At 40.3% G+C, this 17388-nt stretch overlaps 1 protein-coding gene across 1 annotated transcript; it reads left to right on the top strand.

Annotated features, from left to right (window-relative positions):
• The first annotated feature begins 8335 nt into the window (after positions 1-8335).
• On the top strand, positions 8336-12969 carry ostm1 (osteoclastogenesis associated transmembrane protein 1). The gene is made up of 6 exons (XM_079290514.1): positions 8336-8796; positions 9037-9151; positions 9912-10009; positions 10098-10208; positions 10683-10848; positions 12178-12969. The coding sequence occupies exons 1-6, from the start codon at positions 8395-8397 to the stop codon at positions 12231-12233; spliced, it is 948 nt and encodes a 315-aa protein (XP_079146640.1). The 5' UTR covers positions 8336-8394; the 3' UTR covers positions 12234-12969.
• Positions 12970-17388: the final 4419 nt, after the last annotated feature.

The following is a 17388-nucleotide window of genomic DNA, read 5'->3' as shown; positions in this document are numbered from 1 at the left end:
CTGAGTTTAGTGGAGACACAACATTATGATCATGGACCTTCATCAGGCCAGTGCAACGTTTTAAAAGCTTTCATGGCGACATGATCACACACTAGACCAGGGCCTGTTGACTGCACACTGGTCAAGAGTCAAACACACATCGACAAACAGTGAAATCTTTAATCACATGAGAATTTGTGATGCAACCTTTGGCCCCCCTCAATATACTTGTAAACACTTAATTAATGAACATTGTCTAAAAGGTAATGGTGGTGCAAACATATCATACATTTTCCCCCTTTTTGTCATCATTTCTTTACTTTTTTAATCACTTATAGTCTGAGTTAGTTTGCAATGCCCGCCCCTAGATGGGCCTTCATACAAATACAAAACTGCATGACATATACCACAGATCTGTTGACAAAGTGTTTATTCATTGAATAGTTTCAGGTGTAATGAGGGAGCCAGGTTGCTGCAAAAGTTCTCACATGTGTGATTTAAGGTTGCTACCATCCACACACATAAATAGCTACCAGGACATCGCAAATATGCTTCTTTAATGTCAATTGTGTAACATATACTGGAAAGAAATGAAAGAAAATTCAATTACAGATTTACATTGATGTAGGTGTGCATTGCTCTTGTCAGTTAGTTATTTTGTTTGTACCAGTACAAATATTAGGACTGTGCTTAAAACTGCATTTGTAACGAACAAATAAAACATTAAATTTACAAGAAAACAAGTTTAAAACAAAATATGACAACACAATGCATGCTGCCTCTATCTGTGTCTAGTTTTAAGTCGTGAAAGGCAGTTACAGAATCGGTGTTATGTGAAGATATTTCATGTGTAGCTGTGTTTCAGTCGGACTGTGTTTTTTCTGTTAACTTTGAAAGACAAAGATGAAGAGTGATGAAAGCGGTTGGGAGACATGTGGTCCTTTAGAAACACCCAAACAATGATGAGGGCAAAGAGGCACTTGTTTTTTTTCCTTATATTCACCACATTTTCTCAATCATCCACCCCACCACCCTGGAGCTCAGTGCTTTCCCATCCTCAAATTCCCTCAAAGTTTCAGATGCTCACAATTCCACAATGCCCAGATGCTGTCCTTTGGCCCTTTACCCCCCCTCAACCCAGAGCTATCATTCATAACCTTTCTGTGGAGCTGGGAGTGAAAGAGGTGGGATAAGGGAGAAAGAGGGGGAGCGGAGAGCAACATGGCAGCTTATTTAGAAGACTTCCTTTATTGGAACATGTGCAAGCAGTTCACTCACAAAGGACTTAAATAGGATATTTTCTGTTCCCTATAGTTGCTTTCCCCTTTTAAGTGCCGAGGCAAAAAAAGTAAGTTTACAACTCCCTCCTCAATGGGGGCTCTTCACTCTCAGGTTGCGGGGACCTGAGTGACCTAGGAAAGTTAATTAGGAGGCGAACAAAGAGCGAGCTGGAGCAGAATGCCTAGCCTCTCCTCCAGCCAAAGATGTCATCCATTAATTAGGAAAATCTTTAAGGTGGCCTTATTGAATTTACAGAAAGCCCTGTGGTTGGCGGGCAACAGTTTTTTGATCAAGCCCTGACTCAAACAATGCCTTTCTGGGGGTTAAAAAAGAAGAAGAAGGGAGGAGGTTGGTGGTAGAAGAAGAGAGGGAAAAGGGGGGAGGAGGGGGTGGAAGAAACGTATGGGTTTGCGGCACAGTACAGTTCAATGTGTGTGTGTGGAGGTGTGGTGGTGGGGGGGGGCTGGCAATTGTGACAGCTCAGATTCACATGGGTATGGGGGGCATAGTTTGGGGATGATGTCATGCAAAGGCAACCTGGGGGCTTGGGAAGTAAGAAGGAGGGGGTACTGAGCTTGAGCCACAGGGGCCACTCAAAGTTAACATCGCTGCATGCATCTGGGCCAAATCCTTTTCTTCTGGCCCAGGAGAGGCTTTCCTGAACGCCAAGCCCTCCACCACTCCTCCCACTCCCTCGCTCACAAATCAGGGCTTGCTTGAAAGCTAACCCCTTGCTAACAGACAAGCTAACTGCCTTTTCTTCCCAGTCTAACTGCCTATTCATCCCCGGCCCACTATGAATAATATAACTGGATAACATGGCGCTGTAATGCGGCTCCGCTGCTTTTACGAAGTTAAGAAACAACTTTTCATTTAGTGTCAGCACAACCCTTTTTGACAATACCTTGATTTTGAAAAAACTAAATGTTTTCCACCCAGGATTTAAATGACTCTATTTCTACTGCAAGGTTTTGTTGTTGCCTTTTTATTTCATTCTATGTTCAATGATATAGCAGCAACTTGTACATCACTTTACCTTATACCTTGAGGTGCCAGCGTATTTTCAGAGGGCTCATTTTGGCAGAACACTTTTTATGCACATGACCACAGCAACAGATTGCTGTGCTGCCTCAGGTGCTCCACCATTGTATTTGTTCCCCCCCCCCACAACTTTTAATACAAATACATTTAAAGAAAGTATACCATATTTGAATTTGACTTTCAATTACTGAGAGGTTTTGTTGGATTGTTTATTTCCAGTGCTTTAGGTGGAAAAAAACATGTTCAAGAAATCCCTTTATTCACATGTTGGCGGTCAGTAGTTATTGTTACATTCTGCTTCCTACAGTGAATAACATATACGAGGAGATGGTGGGTTTGGGGCGACTCCTCCAAGAAAATTTGAAGGTTTGTAACCTAAAACTAAGCAATTTTACATAATTTTGGACCATTAACATTACAATAGATAACGCCCAAAAAGTTTTAAGACTAACTGTGCTGTAGTTAAAAAAAGATCTTATTAGTTACAGATATCAAACCCTTCATCTGAAAATGTAAATCTTCTGAAAATGTTTGCCCTGTAAAATCATCTTCTGTAAATCAAAAGAGTAGATTCATAATATGTTTTCTTATATTTGTTTACAAATTAAAAATGATGAATGAACAGTTAATATTAATTATTTTACAAAAGGGCATGCACATTGTAGTTTGCTGATGATCGTAAAACTCAATTTAAACTCCAAAGGGTAACTTTCATTTTATGTATTGAGTGTAATTTCAACAAAAGTTGTTCACAATTTGGAAAGCAAATATTGCGGCAAACATTAAAACTAATGTTCGAAAGGTTCAGCAAAAACAAATAAAAAAAACAAAGTCTTGCCTCAAAAATATAGTTTTCAAAGAAAAAGTAATTTTTTTGCTTTACTTTCAGTGCAATTAATAATTTGAAAATCTCAAAAATAATAATAATGTAATTTAACTGGAAGATAAGATGTTTAGCAGTGGCTGCTTCAGGTTGTCATGATAATTACATTTTAGTGAGGATTTTTCTTTAAGCTGTTAAATTAGTTCATACCAAATACTAAACTGGCCGAAGAGAGATGTTTACGGTGTAAAACATAAATCAACTTGGCTTTGTTTACAGTTGCAATGACCCACTCAATAACTGGAACCAGCAAAGCAATACACCAGTGTGGGTCTGGGTTAGATGCTGGAAGTCACATGCTCATACTATATGCTGGCATGCTGTCTGCCGATGTGTCTCCTGGGACATGAACCCCTCACCCCACCCCCTCCTGGGGGACTAATTTGAGGGGAGGGACGATGTGTTTTGTTGCTTGTCAGAAACAATCAGTCCCGGCCCATTACATTTACAGCACGTCGTGCTTTCAATGCTGCACGCTGAGCTCTGAGAGAGAAAGATGGCTCTGAGAGGACCGTGGAGAGAAATCATAAATTTACTCATAAAAAGTTGACAAACATCCGTGAATGAGGTCCAAAACTGTCAAAATGCAAATGTTGCACTGTTGGTCTTTTGGAACTCGATACGCCTACATCACTTTTGAACTTCAGTAGCTTTGGTGTGGTTTCCCCCTCAAGATGTAAGATTAAAGTGAATAACAACTTTATTTAGTGCGGCCCTGTGCCGCCCCCACCCCTCTCTTGTCCTCTGTCCCGGCCCACCCGTCCGCTCCCTGTTCTATTTGGGCACTGGAGGTTGTCAGTCGGGGTTTATGTCCAGTTCACTGGAGCTGAAAGAAGTCAGTTTCATGTCTTGTTATGGAACAAGACGTCTCTGCCTCTCAGGAGTGATGAGAAGTGGTCTGGGTGAGCAGGGTGAGCAGGGAGCGGGACCATCCCCTGGAGGCGACCAGCAGTGAGGAAGTCAAAGCGGCTTTTGTGTCGCTGCTGTCGGCTGCCTGTTTGGTAATTATCCCCCTCTATATGAGCGCAGACCAGGCTTTCCAGGAGTGGTCCCAACCCAACCGGCCCACGGAAGAATGCGCAACACACTGTCAACAAAGATGAACTTCTCACAGTGCTGCAGAGATGCCTGATTGGGGGAGACACAGCAAATACTGAAACCTTCTCTTGTGTGACGTGCTAGTGATGAGCAGATCTGCACAGTCAGACTGTTTCAAACTGTTGCAGTGATAAGACAGCAACACCTGTAGCGCTGATGGATTACAGTAACACAGCCACAGTCAGCACATCCATCCTTCTTCTCTTCTTCATTCTTACTCTTAACAGTGATGCATTTAAAATAATTCTTAAAGTTATGGTGAGGAGCGTTTAACTCAGTGTGAAACAGTCTCAATTTAAAACTGATGCCTCTATACGACCTACAGAAGTAAACGAGACCATCAGCGAGAAGATTGGCGATTTGTAGTTATTCTTAATGCTTGTCGTGTCACCGGGTCGAAAATCAGATTAAATCATGCAGGCTCACCAGCAGCCCAAACAGCGGGGCCTTCGGCAGCAACCAGCTCGACACGGACCTGCGCCTTCGACCTGCAGTTGGAAGAGAACTCAGCGCCATTCAGTTTTAGGATTTAGTGGGTATTTTAGTCCAGGTCCCAACATAGGGGTCGGGTCCCTATAAAGGGACATAATGACATATCTGAAGGGCTGTGAGATGATTAATGGGAGAGGAAAGTTCTGCGATGCAAATGCTTCGGACTCATCTCTAACCTTTGCTTATTTTGTGAACTATTGTAGAGTTTTACCTCTTTGAGGCTGGAAAACTTGGAAAACGTTTTCTAACTGAAAGCATCTGAGACATTTAGAGGAGAAATCCCTCTTTGGTGGAACTGCCAAAAACTCATCTGAAACACGACAAGGGGCCCTAACCAGACAACACTTTTTTTGTAAGGGGTCACAAGCCAAGTTTTAGCTTAAACAGTGATACATCATCTACAAAATGCAGCACAATATTTCTCTCTGAAATATGATGAGGATAAAGTTACTCTACATAAACATGTATATAAAGTACCTTTCAATAATGTTTATCTTTTATAATCACCTATTGTATTTTCAATCAACAATAGATTGATACATCAATAAAATTGTCCATTTCTTGTTCATATGTAAGCATCAGCACCCATACATAATGGGTGCTATATGTTCATTACTTAAACTAATTAACTGTGTAAACATACTTGGTCAATAAAGCCGATTCTTACTCTGATCTTATCTTCAGCATCACCGTCCTCATCTTCCTCACTGATCACAATCATCATCATTTTCTGCATTTTTGGTTCCTCGACCTCATCAGCAGCACCACCAATCACCATCATTGTCATCATCATCTTCATCAGCATCTCTGTACTTAATCTCATCATTGTCATCACCGTCATTCTAAGCATAACCCGATCACAGGAATCTTCTTCCATCATTCCACATACATATCATACTTACCATTACCGTCCACCTCCTTGACATCACCAACAGCTTCATCATCTCACTCCAACCATCATCATCGTCATGCAGTCTGAAAGTCTGTGTCGCCTACAGTGGTCTGCATAAAATGAAAATAAATTTCCTATAGCCTTTATTATATCAGCCTAAATGTTTGTCAATATCTTCCCACAAAAACTCTTGCAATTCATTTGTGGGAAGCAAACTGAGGGGCATCCGTTCCTTCCATTAAAACTCCCTCATTTTAACCCGGCTCAGCTCGGTCCTTTTCAAAGGCGCAGAATAGGCCTGCCTTGATCTGCATCAATTGTCATCCCAGGGCTCAGGGGCACTTCGGCGGCCAGTATAGCGGGCGAAGTCAGGGCTAATCCCTGGAGAGGGGAGAATCACGGGAGAGGAGAAAAGCAACAATAACCAAGTCAAGCGTATAAAATGAAAGCGAAATCTCTATTATCACTCCCCGCAATTCCCAGCAAAGTGGTGAAAATCAGGGTTAGTTTGTGATTCGAGTCAGACGCGGAGGGAATAATATGAGGGTCCCTGCGGGTTGGGAGACTCACACGACGAAAAGGGCAATATTCTGGAGAAAAGGGGAAGAAGAAAGCCCCTCTCCCATCCCGACATAACCATTAAATGCAGTCTGACTTTATGTTGTATAGAGAGGGGGGAACAAGAAAGGAGGCACAGTTCTCCGATGAAAGAATGAGGTTTTTGGCGGATTAGGGACGGCCCGAAGGATGAAGAATAACTTCTGCATAACTTTACAGCTAGCCTATTTTCTCTCCCCACGCCAAGAGCCAAGTTTAAGGCTGAACCGGTTTGAGTTAACCCTTTTGTAATTGTCCAGTTGGAGACTTTCACATGGACGGAAAGGATTCAGATCCCAAAATTGGGCAAACAATCTTTACCTTCGCTTAGGCCTATATCTTATTACAGGCCTATTTAAATAATGCTTTAAGGATTTGAAACTAGTATTACATTTAAGTTGTAACATCTTTGGCATTCACAATAATGATGTCATATACAATAATATATCACGCGCAGTACTTGTACGTGTGATTTTTAATGCAATACTTTAACTTGTATTGGATTGTTTTTTTTGTACTTTTAGCTGCATAAAATATCAGAGTACTTCTTCTTTAAAGGCCCTAAAGGGTTGTTCTTTAGACATATAGGGGCCTCCAGCTTTAGTTTGTGGTCTTTTTTCTCTGAATGCTGTGCCTTCTTTTGACCAGTGTCTTCATCGCATGGTTATGCTGTATATCCTGCACAAAATCACGAGGAGCCTCTTGGACTGAGTCCTGCCATCGTTCATGAAGGGCTCTCATCATCACCATGGTCTAATTTATGGGCCCAATTAGTGATTTTTGTCCTCTTGGTTTTTTCTATCTATCACATGCTAATGAAGGCATTTTCTGCCATCTGACAATAACGGTCATCTCAAATAATAATGATATGCCGATTATATTTGGTGCTCTGCTGATTAGCCTGCAGAGGAGAGACATCCAAAACTTAGTGAATAATGTGATGATCAGTGCATACTCACCTATAAGCATATACATTTTATTCACATGCATTAGGCTAATAATAATAGTAATAATTATAAGGACGATAATAACAACAACTAATAATAGTAATAATAATAATATGAAAGATGTGTTTGTGACACATCTTCAAAAGTTAAATTGTAACCAAGTGAACGTCCATAAGAGCACAAAAATATAAAAAGATAAGAAAAAAGCAGGATCATTAAGGTTGTAATCATGTCTTCTCTCTGGGAACCAGACTAGAAAATAGCTAATAAAGGAATGGGGAACATCTGAACAATTATGTGAACTCTGGTCAGGGGAGAAGAAGAGTTAATAGTGCCACGTGCAGTGAGAGGAGCATTAGAGGCCAGAATCCACATTTACCACTCGAGTTGTGAGCAGGCATCAGAATAGGCCACTAATGCCGCGTGCATTCTCTCCCCCCTTATTTTCATTAGGCTCTCATGACTGCGGAATTGATGCGGCCTGCAAGTTATCAAGAGCCACTAATTTCACATTAACGACCATTGACTGCGGTTGCTTGATTCGAGGGGGTTTTTGACAATTATCACAATCAGGATTGGAGCCCAAATCGTTTACCTTGACTCCGTGATTATTTTTTCTCCTAGCCGAGCGCACATTGCAAAATTGTATGGTGTCAAAAACCCCTAAATAATGAGGAGACCAGGAGGAGCGGCTATCTCTTTTCAACTCGCACGCACGTGCTCGCACGCACACCCCTTTACTGAAACTAGGCAGTGACCTATACTGCAGTAATAGCTTCAACTATTATAACAACTTGTATTTTGTGATCCACTGATACGTATATACTATAGTTTATATCATTTTTATAGGCCTGAATAAATATTCTTATTATTATAGAAAGTGCATTTTTCTGAACAAGAGATACTGTTATTGATCGGATACATTCTATTTTACAAAAGTACTATAAATAACAGGATTTGTGAGGGAACATAGACTTAAAGTGAAAGCATATATATATATGTATAATATGAATCTATATATATATTTGTGATGTGAAGTCACAGTATAATTGAAGCCGTGAAATTATGATTTGCTCTCGCGAGATTCCAGGCAGTCACATGATCACGTTGGGAGACAACCAGGAAGTCATGGGTTGTGTGTGGTGAAAGAAGCGGAACAGATGTTTTAATCTCCGTTTTCGACCATGTCTCTTTACAAAAACAGTTCGTTTTTGGTTTTGTTAGTATTATTATACATTTATGCTCTCGTGTCTGGCGGTGAAGTAAACGTCAGCGCAACCGAATCAGCGGACACGATGAGACAAGCCTCGTCTTTCAGCCCCGCAGCTGCTGCTGTTGTGGTGGTTAACTCGCCTGTGTTTAAACCCGGTGAGGACTCCCTGTTCGCCCTCAATCTACTCTCGTCCTCCACAGAAGACCCGGAGATCAGCGTCTACTGCAGCGAGCTGCTTCAAATATTCGGACAGAAGTATTCTACCTACGTGAACTGCCTGGCGACGTTTGCCCGACCCGTTCAAGTTTGCCAGAAGTGTTTCTCCAGTTATGGCATCCTCACTGACATCTATGTGAACATCTCGTCAGACCAGGTTCGTGCTCAGTAACAAATACCCTTTTTTAGTTTGCCCTAAAACTAGGACAAGCCTTGTTTGTGCGTCAAGAGTCACGAGTCTCGTGATGTGACTGACTGCTGGTGACAAATTAGAGGAAACAAGAATTCATCTGCCTCACTTGCCATCAATAGAAAGCTGAGGAACATGTTTTTTTAGCTGATCTGTCATAAAAACATCTGAGTGAATGACATGATGATTGTGCCTGTGTGTCCTCAGATGGGTGCTGGTAATGAAAGCTGCAGGGACAGCCTCCTGCGGAGTGATCGGCTGATGCTGGTCTACCTGCTCTACAGCAACGTGAAAGACATTTGGATCAAATCAGACTGTGACAGTGAGTCCTCCTGCGTTCATTTAAATAAAGTACATATATCTGAATTATTGTGACTGTTTGTGTGTAATTTGGAACTTCTGCCTTTGTTTGAACTTCTGACTCACACACTGATGGGTATGCATTTGACCAAAGAGGTCAGAGTGCAGGGTCAAGCTGAGGAAACTTCAGTTCAGTGATTTGCACGGGAGGTTTTAATTAGAGCGGGTGGTGGATGTGGAAGCCCAGATCAAACATGTGACTCATTTTTATATACTTTTCAGCCAAATGATACCCAGTATGACCCATAGCAGCTCGTGAATTTATGAGATAATTGCATCACCAGAAAGAGTATGTGGTTTGTAAGAATTATTTTCATTATTAATTGATTTTTCAATTGGTTTATAGGTTTTTAAAATGTCAGAACATAGTGATAAATACCTGTCAACTTTCCCAAAGCCCAGGTGATGTCATCAAATAGCTTGTTTTACATGACAAACAAAGGTATTCAGTTTACTATCACCTGCAACAAAGAAATAAACCCTCACAGATGAGGGTTTACACATTTGTTCAACTTAAGTTTGTTCCTGCAGACACCTTTTTGCTGACAAACAGTAAGCAAAGGCTTTACGTAACAATTGTATTGCTAAACTTATAAAATAGGGGAAAGTCATTTCTGCTACCAAGGTGAAACCATCACCAAACATGACTGTGCATCTGAATTAGTTTGTCCACTTTTGTTGAATAAATAGACCTAACGATGTTTTTACTTCCTGTTGTGTAGAATGTATCACTAACGGATTCCAGAGCCTGACCAATGACACGCTGTACTTCCTGACCGCGCACAACCAAACGATCACCTGCTTTAACAAGTATAAACAGGTACGCCGTGAATTAAGAATTAAGAGATGTCCGTCTGTCTATTACACGTTTGTGTTCAGAAGTTGACGACGATGTCTGTTCTTTACAGGGGAACCAAACTGACCTGTGCAAAGACTGCAAGACCTCGTACAGAGGCCTGAATGAGCTGTACAGCAGAATGGAGACAAATCAGACGATGTGTATCGACATAGAGGATGCGGTATGTACGTCAGGGAGTTATAGAAATGAAGGTAAATAGAAGTCAGTTTTGTGAAGAGGCAGGAAGTGTGGTTTTCTTTAACCTTTTCTGCTGTCAGAGTTGATGTTTTAGCCTTTATTATGAAATTAGACATTATTTTCAATGGTTTAGTTTGGTCTTACAATATCTCAATGATTGCTGATTTCATATTAGAATGATGATAAATCGTGATAAAAATGGAAAATTGAGCTTGGACCTTTTTATTTCAGGTGATCAGAAATGCAAGAAGAAAAAAAAAAAATAATTAAAATGAATGAAAGATATTTGTTGAGGTTGCAGGATTTTGCTCCTGAATCCTCTTCTATAATTTAAATAACAACTGCAGGATGTAGAATCCCTGAGTACAGTAAACATTCGAGAGTCGAATTGATAGTGTCCTATAATTATGTGCTCAACTGACGCTTGTGTTGCGTTTGGCACTTTGCCTCGTTTCAGATGAATATGACTCGCATACTGTGGAGTAAGAAGTACAATTGTTCCTTCCCCCGTGAGGAGACGGTGCCTGTCATCGCTGTGTCCAGCTTCATGCTCTTTCTGCCCATCATCTTCTACTTGAGCAGCTTCCTTCACTCTGAACAAAAGAAACGCAAGCTCATACACCGTGAGTAACCAGCTTAATTCGCTCATTGTCACACACAGAGATTTTTTGACAGGGTTTTGAGGGGTTCGGGGTCTTTGTGGAGGAGGGGGGGGGGGGTTGACGACTGCCTGTGATATTGGGGTTTGGCAGAGATGGAGGAAGGAGGGAGTGTTCTAGGTTGATTTATAGCATTGTGGGGTCGCCTCCTGCAAACCTCAGGTTCATAAGGTTAGAGGACTTTTTTTTTTTTTTTGTGTGCGTATTGGTGGATGATGGTAGCCTTCAAGCATCAGAGAGCATTTCCAAAGACTGAGGAGGGCGCTCACTGTTTTACTTTGGCTTTGGGAAACACTTGTAGGGACAGATTAGTTCTTAAGTAGCACGTACGAGTAATTTAAGTACTTGTCATGTTGGAATTTTACCAAAACTTCCACGTTATTCCAAACTGCCAGATTAGAATTGTATTTCATAATCTGAATACATTTGGAGTTTAAATGTGTTTCAGGAAGAAGTGAAATGAAGAGAAATACCTTAAATAAACTTAAAACCATATTGACATCTGTTGATCATATCATCATTATGTTTTGCCAATTTTTTAAGTCCGACAAAGTTTCTTCCTTTCTCTCAGGGTCTTTGCAGGCCGATCTTCAGGAGACAGTTTTTTTAAAACTGTTACTTGCATTAGACTAATCTTAAAACAAAATGAAGACACTACAAATGTAATATCTATAAATATTGTTGTGAAGCCAGCCCATGGGGAGCGTCCTCTATTGCACCTGACCGTGTAACATCACCTGCTGTATAGACTCATGTTCTCACATCTCCATTACTTTTGCAACACCTTGAGGGAATTTCTTCAAATTTGGCACCAACTTCAATGTTTTTGGCCATAACTCACTATACTTCATATGCTAATTATGACCATTCCACACAAATGTCTACTAGGATGAAATTATGACATTTTGTACAGACATGGAGGTAAACTACAACAACCGCGAGGCTGTAATCCTGATTTGCTGATGAAATTTCCCCACAAATTCTCCATTTTCAGAGCAGAACCGGAAGCTTTATATGTTAATCTATGAGCGACGTCTATGCTAATAGAGAGATTCATGAAAGTAGGACCGTTGATTTATCTGCAGCCCTTCAGGAATCCTATTAACTTCATTTTTTCCCTCAAGAGTGTCCATTAATCACAACCATCTCGGCTTGAATTTGAAGATAATAAATGCACGTTTAAAAAACTATTTAACAAACATCTTGTACTTTAATTACTAGAATAGCTCAAAGTAAGTCAAATGTCTTTTTTTGTCATTTCTGTAAAGTAACGTAAGTTCTGTCTCTTCCCAGCCAAACGGGCAAAGTCATACTCCAGTCTGGTGAACATTCAGAACAAACTGAGCTGAAGAGGAGACACGCGGTGACTAAAATAGAGGAGAACGCTCTTTTATTGGAAGTTACAACCCGGGAGAAGATTGGGCTCCTCATCATCTTGTGCCTGAGGTTTGAATGTAGCAGAGTGAACAACAGTGTTTGTTTTCAAGAGACTGATCAGTATTCAGAGGACTTCAAGAATCCAGATATAAGAATGAAATGCTTTGGGCACCTGTTGCTTTTTTTGTTGTTTGTGTTCTTTTGCTTTCATATCCTCAAATTATTCTTCTCAAAATGTAATAGATGGTGTTTGAAACACATAAAACAAAAGCATGCAGAATTTATATTTTAAGAAATTTTCAGCAAAACAAACAAATGATTATACACAGACTGTGTTTGAGTCTGCCCCTTACTGCCGTAATTTGAGATGAGCTTCAATTAGTGACATTTTGTATCTATATTAAGCAGGCTGTTTGAATCAAATAACATCTAACTTTATAAACTACTAATCCGATTATTCTTCATGTTGCTGCACAGATACCGGCCTCTCCTTCCTTTCAACTCGTTAACAGTCTTCACGTTTTTCAGTGCATCCTGTAGCCTGATGCACATCGCTGTCACTAGAAAGAGTGTGCGAGTGCGTGTATGAGCTCTACTTATGGGTTGAAAAAAAAAAACGTGTTTTCTGTCTCTAATGTATGTCCAGAAGAGAGCTGCAAAAAAAGGAAGCACTTGATGTCCATTAGTGGTGACATGTATCTGCTGTAAGAAGGGGTGGGGGGGTGCACATCAGTGGGGTGGGGGGGGGGGGGGGGGAGTAGATAAAGACATAATGTAAGAGCACTCCAGAGTACCACAGTGTGGTGTTACCTGTTTTCCAGTCAGTGTTTTTTGTGGTTGCAGAAAGCTTTTAATGTGCTTTGTTGTCGTTTTCCACAGATGTTTAACTTAATTTGTTAAGGGGCTTCTGACTGCTCATGACAGTGAAGTCTCATTTATGTCTCCTTTATGGGTGTTGAATTGATGGATTTTCCTGTTAGAAATGTATTTGCTGTGAAGTGATTAATTTTGAATGCATAAGCCCAAATAAATATTTTTACATCACGAAAAAACCTGCAGATGCATGTGCTGTAATTTAACCGCTGCCTATGGTTTAGTTTAATTAAAGTGGTGGAAAGTAAGTAAGTGTATTTACTCAAGGACTTGATGACTAAATATTTCCATTACTTTATACTACTACATTTTAGATGGAAATATTGTACCGTACTATGATTGCATCAGTTACATTTCAGATTAAAATGTGCATTAAAAATACACGACAATCTCTAAACATAATGCAATTCAATCAATATTCAGTTCAAATGACCCCCAACCATCTACAACTTTAAAATACTTTAGTATTTTGATTTTTTTTTTAATATCCATTATGATAATCTTACACAATTAGTACTTCTACTTTTTATACTTTAAAGTACATTTGCTATTCCCTCTCTACTTTGAATGCATACCTTTTACTTGGAGTATTTATGTTGCGCTGTTGATACTTAAAGGGCCTAAATACTCCATGACTGTGACTGCATTTATACGCCTAAAGAGCCCGTGTTCTGTTGTGGTTAAACCCGTTTCTTCACACAGTAATGGCCCTTGTTCTCGGGTTGCATGGCGTGTGTTTTTTTGCAACGAGGTTTTTCCTCCGTCATTAGCAGCTAATCTAGATGTGGGATAAAGATTGGCCAAATAATCGCAGCAACACATCCGTTAAACTCCTTTTGGCTTTTTGGTCTTGTGGAGCGCAGCCACTGCTGGCCATCAGCAGGTCTAAGAGCATTACGGATATGCCGAGTCATGATCCGGTTGCGGCTAAAGACACGGGCTTTTGTCATTCGCGCTCCCGCACAGTGGAGTGTGTTGAGCGGCTCGTGTGCGGCGCGGACCCGCAGCTCAAGAACGACAGCTTTTGATTCCCGGTCAGCCTCGTTGCTTTTCTGCGCCACACCGGGTCCTTAAGCGGGCCTGAACGTCATGAAAGGTCCCGGCAAAAAATGGACCTGAGGCCGCCACGTTGATCGGAGAACCGATGGAAAAAGATGTGTAGTGATTTACAGTCAATGGTGGAAACAACGAGTCAGGAGTAGGAGTAGTAAAATCCCAATCAAAACACTCCTTTGCAATGAAAGGTCCTGCATTCAGAGAGCACAAGTTTGGCAGAAAAATGTAGCCTGCAGCTTTAAAAGAAGTACTCATGTCTACATTAGGTGTGCATTAGCCTACTATATCCTATGTTATATTATTAGTATTAGACTATAAATGCCTTATCTTATAAGCAGACGTTTAATAATGTAGATGGAGCTCATTTTAACCACGCCCCCCTTCTACTCTTTTTGTTTTTTTGCACATTAGTTCTCTCTGCAGAATGTGTAGAGTTTGACACAGAAGCCTGCATTCATCTGCTGAAGAGCAGAAAGTGCTTTTTGTGAACAACTGGTTAGTAGCCAATCATGGATCAATATGCAACCTACAGAAGTGTGGCGGGGAAACCTGAAATAGAAAAGTGGGAGATATTTTTGATTTCAGAAATAGCAATATTTGTACATTTACTGGGATGTTACTATACAGGAGAATGAGTAGATGTAATATGTCTTAAAACATGTATTTACTTACCAACACATTTTCCATCTGAAATACAGTATAGTAGCATCATATACAATTCAACCACCAAACAGCAAAGTGCAGTAGCTACTTGAGTAAATGTACTTAGTTACTTCCCATCAGCTAAGGTTTATAGCCTAACATCACATTTTGACAAATTACTCTGGATCATTAGCTGGCAGCGCCATTTATTCCAAACACATTTAAATCACTGCATTACTTGAAATTGTCACATGTACACTGCAAAACTGACCAAAACAGATGCTCCAGTTCAGCAGTTTTAGGCTGTAAAGTGGCTAGTGACTCGGACTCTGGATTTAGATCGATGATATTTAGTTGTTGGCTCCACATCCGACAAAAATACAGTATTTTTTTTAAAGTTCAAGTATTTAATTTCGTAGTCTTTGGTCCCTCATACTTCCCATTGAGAGATAGAGGCGGCCAGCTTTTATTGTAGGTCAGCTTTGGAGTCTTCATTGTCACTGTGTAAAAGAGATGCAAAGATTTTTTTAGTTAGCTGCAAGAATAACATTTTTCATTTTAACTGATGTGTCAAGTGTGCACACTTTTACACACTTGAATAACCCCAAAGCTTCATTACTTGTTTTAAATGGGCTACATTGTGTACGGTTTATGATACAATGCGATGATAAAGGCTGATTTATCCTCTCACTGAACCGACTGCAGTGCAACAAAAATAACACAAGCCATTAGTAGTCATGGCCTAATGCCACACATAATTATTGTACACCTAATCCACTCTCAAAGAGCTTTGATAAGAAAAAAATGACTGAGAATAATAAATGACTGTAAGTTACAAAGTTCATGTGGAAGAAATGAATATGATTTTGTAAACTGACTAATATCTTGACTGCTTGCTCTAGTTCTCTGCTGCATTAAAAGGAGAATGTTTTTATTTGTTAGACATTTTGTAGAAAACTATATGACCACTAGAATGGACAGTCTGTAGACATTTGCAAAATAAATGATTGTGGCAGTTATGGCATATTGATTTACATACAAAATGGTAACAAGTTCATCTTTAATTTAAACATTGTAGCATGCCTTGCACAGCTTCATTTTAATTCAAACATCTAGTCCCTTCAGCAATGCGCCGGGACAACACCATCTGTAATAATTGTAATTTGGTCATAAATGCACACTGTATCTAAAATACACATGCTATAAAAACGCCAGTGTTATTCCAAAACTAGACTCCAACAGTTTAAATAAATACAAAATGTTATTGATACATTTCTAGAAAGAAAGTAGAGTGAACAAGTTTGTCATCATCTACAAACCTCCTCAAATAGAGCCGATGTTAGATGAAGAAAACAATCAATGTTCTCTTGAATGCTGATGGACAATAACAATTGTCATTTTTACAAATCCAGACCATAAAATTGTGCAACAATTTGTTCTTTTCTTTCACTCTGGGTAACTGTAATGTTTGAACTCGTTGGTTTACTTTTTTTATAGCTGAAGAGGGAATAAAGCAGAAATGTTGGAGCATGACGGCTGGAGCTGAACTGAGGATTGTCGATGTTTCAGTGGCTGAACACAAACCTCTCCTCGGACCATGCCTGATAAGAAATGAGGACTGTAAGAGACTGGCAAGTGGGCTTCACTGCACAGACCTTGATATCATTTTATTTACTACAATTATCAGGGCAACAAATCCCCGAATCTCTCTACATGTGAAGGTTGTGCAGCTGAACATTTAGAGGCACATGTTGGGGGAAATCTGTATACCTGTTTGCAATAGTTGCTCCTGGTGATGGCAAAACATACGTGTCTTTGCACAAGTTACCTTGATACAAGGCCAGTACATTTCATATTTGATAGAGTAGGCAGAGACTCGTCATGTTGTTCCTGAATCTGGCCTTCCCCTTTTTGTTTATTCAATCTAATTCTTGTTAAATGAATGATTTGTTCTTTGAAAGGCCTCCGCTAGACAAAATGCCTTTGAATTCTCTGCTGTGCTCTGCAGCCGTCCTCCACTCTTCTGTATTCTGTACAGTGCACCCCGTGCTACGGAGCAGTAAACATCTCCTTCGTTATTGCAAAATTAAGAAACTGTTAGTCAGGACTTAAGTTGTTATGCAACCCCTCCCCACCACCAACACTCTAAGCTGTCAGTTAACTGGCTGGAGGTCAGGCTTAGATTTTGCACCTCTCAACCCCTGAGCAATGAATATGATGCTTTGTTGAAGAAGGAGTAAACATATGCCCCTGGGGGTTGGAATTAGCAGACACACACTCATGCACCCTCTCTCACGGAGCATATGCAGAGTGAATGGGGCTTATTATACACCTGCGAGTGGGGGTCAAAGTCTGTCAATCCCTAGCTTATGGTATTATAATAGATTATAGAATCACTCTCTAATGGCAGTCATTCAGTTTGTAATCTCTGAAGCTTGATGCAAAAGCACTCAGCGTTCCAGCTAAGGGTCTGTTGAAAATAAGGCCTTCTCCTCATTCATCCCTTACTTCCCCCCCCTTTCACAAAGGTCTTATGACAAGTCAGCTGTTGGTGAC

This window comes from Melanostigma gelatinosum, assembly GCF_949748355.1.
Source record: "Melanostigma gelatinosum genome assembly, chromosome: 19".
NCBI classification, from domain to species: Eukaryota; Metazoa; Chordata; class Actinopteri; order Perciformes; family Zoarcidae; genus Melanostigma; species Melanostigma gelatinosum.
Note: the sequence above shows the minus strand (reverse complement) of the source record. Positions and strands in the feature narration are given on the sequence as shown.

Coding starts and splice junctions, on each gene's coding strand:
- ostm1 (XM_079290514.1), top strand. CDS start 8,395: ATGTCTCTTTACAAAAACAGTTCGTTTTTGGTTTTGTTAGTATTATTA. Junction 8,797..9,036: donor TGAACATCTCGTCAGACCAG/GTTCGTGCTCAG, acceptor GTGTGTCCTCAG/ATGGGTGCTGGTAATGAAAG. Junction 9,152..9,911: donor GATCAAATCAGACTGTGACA/GTGAGTCCTCCT, acceptor CCTGTTGTGTAG/AATGTATCACTAACGGATTC.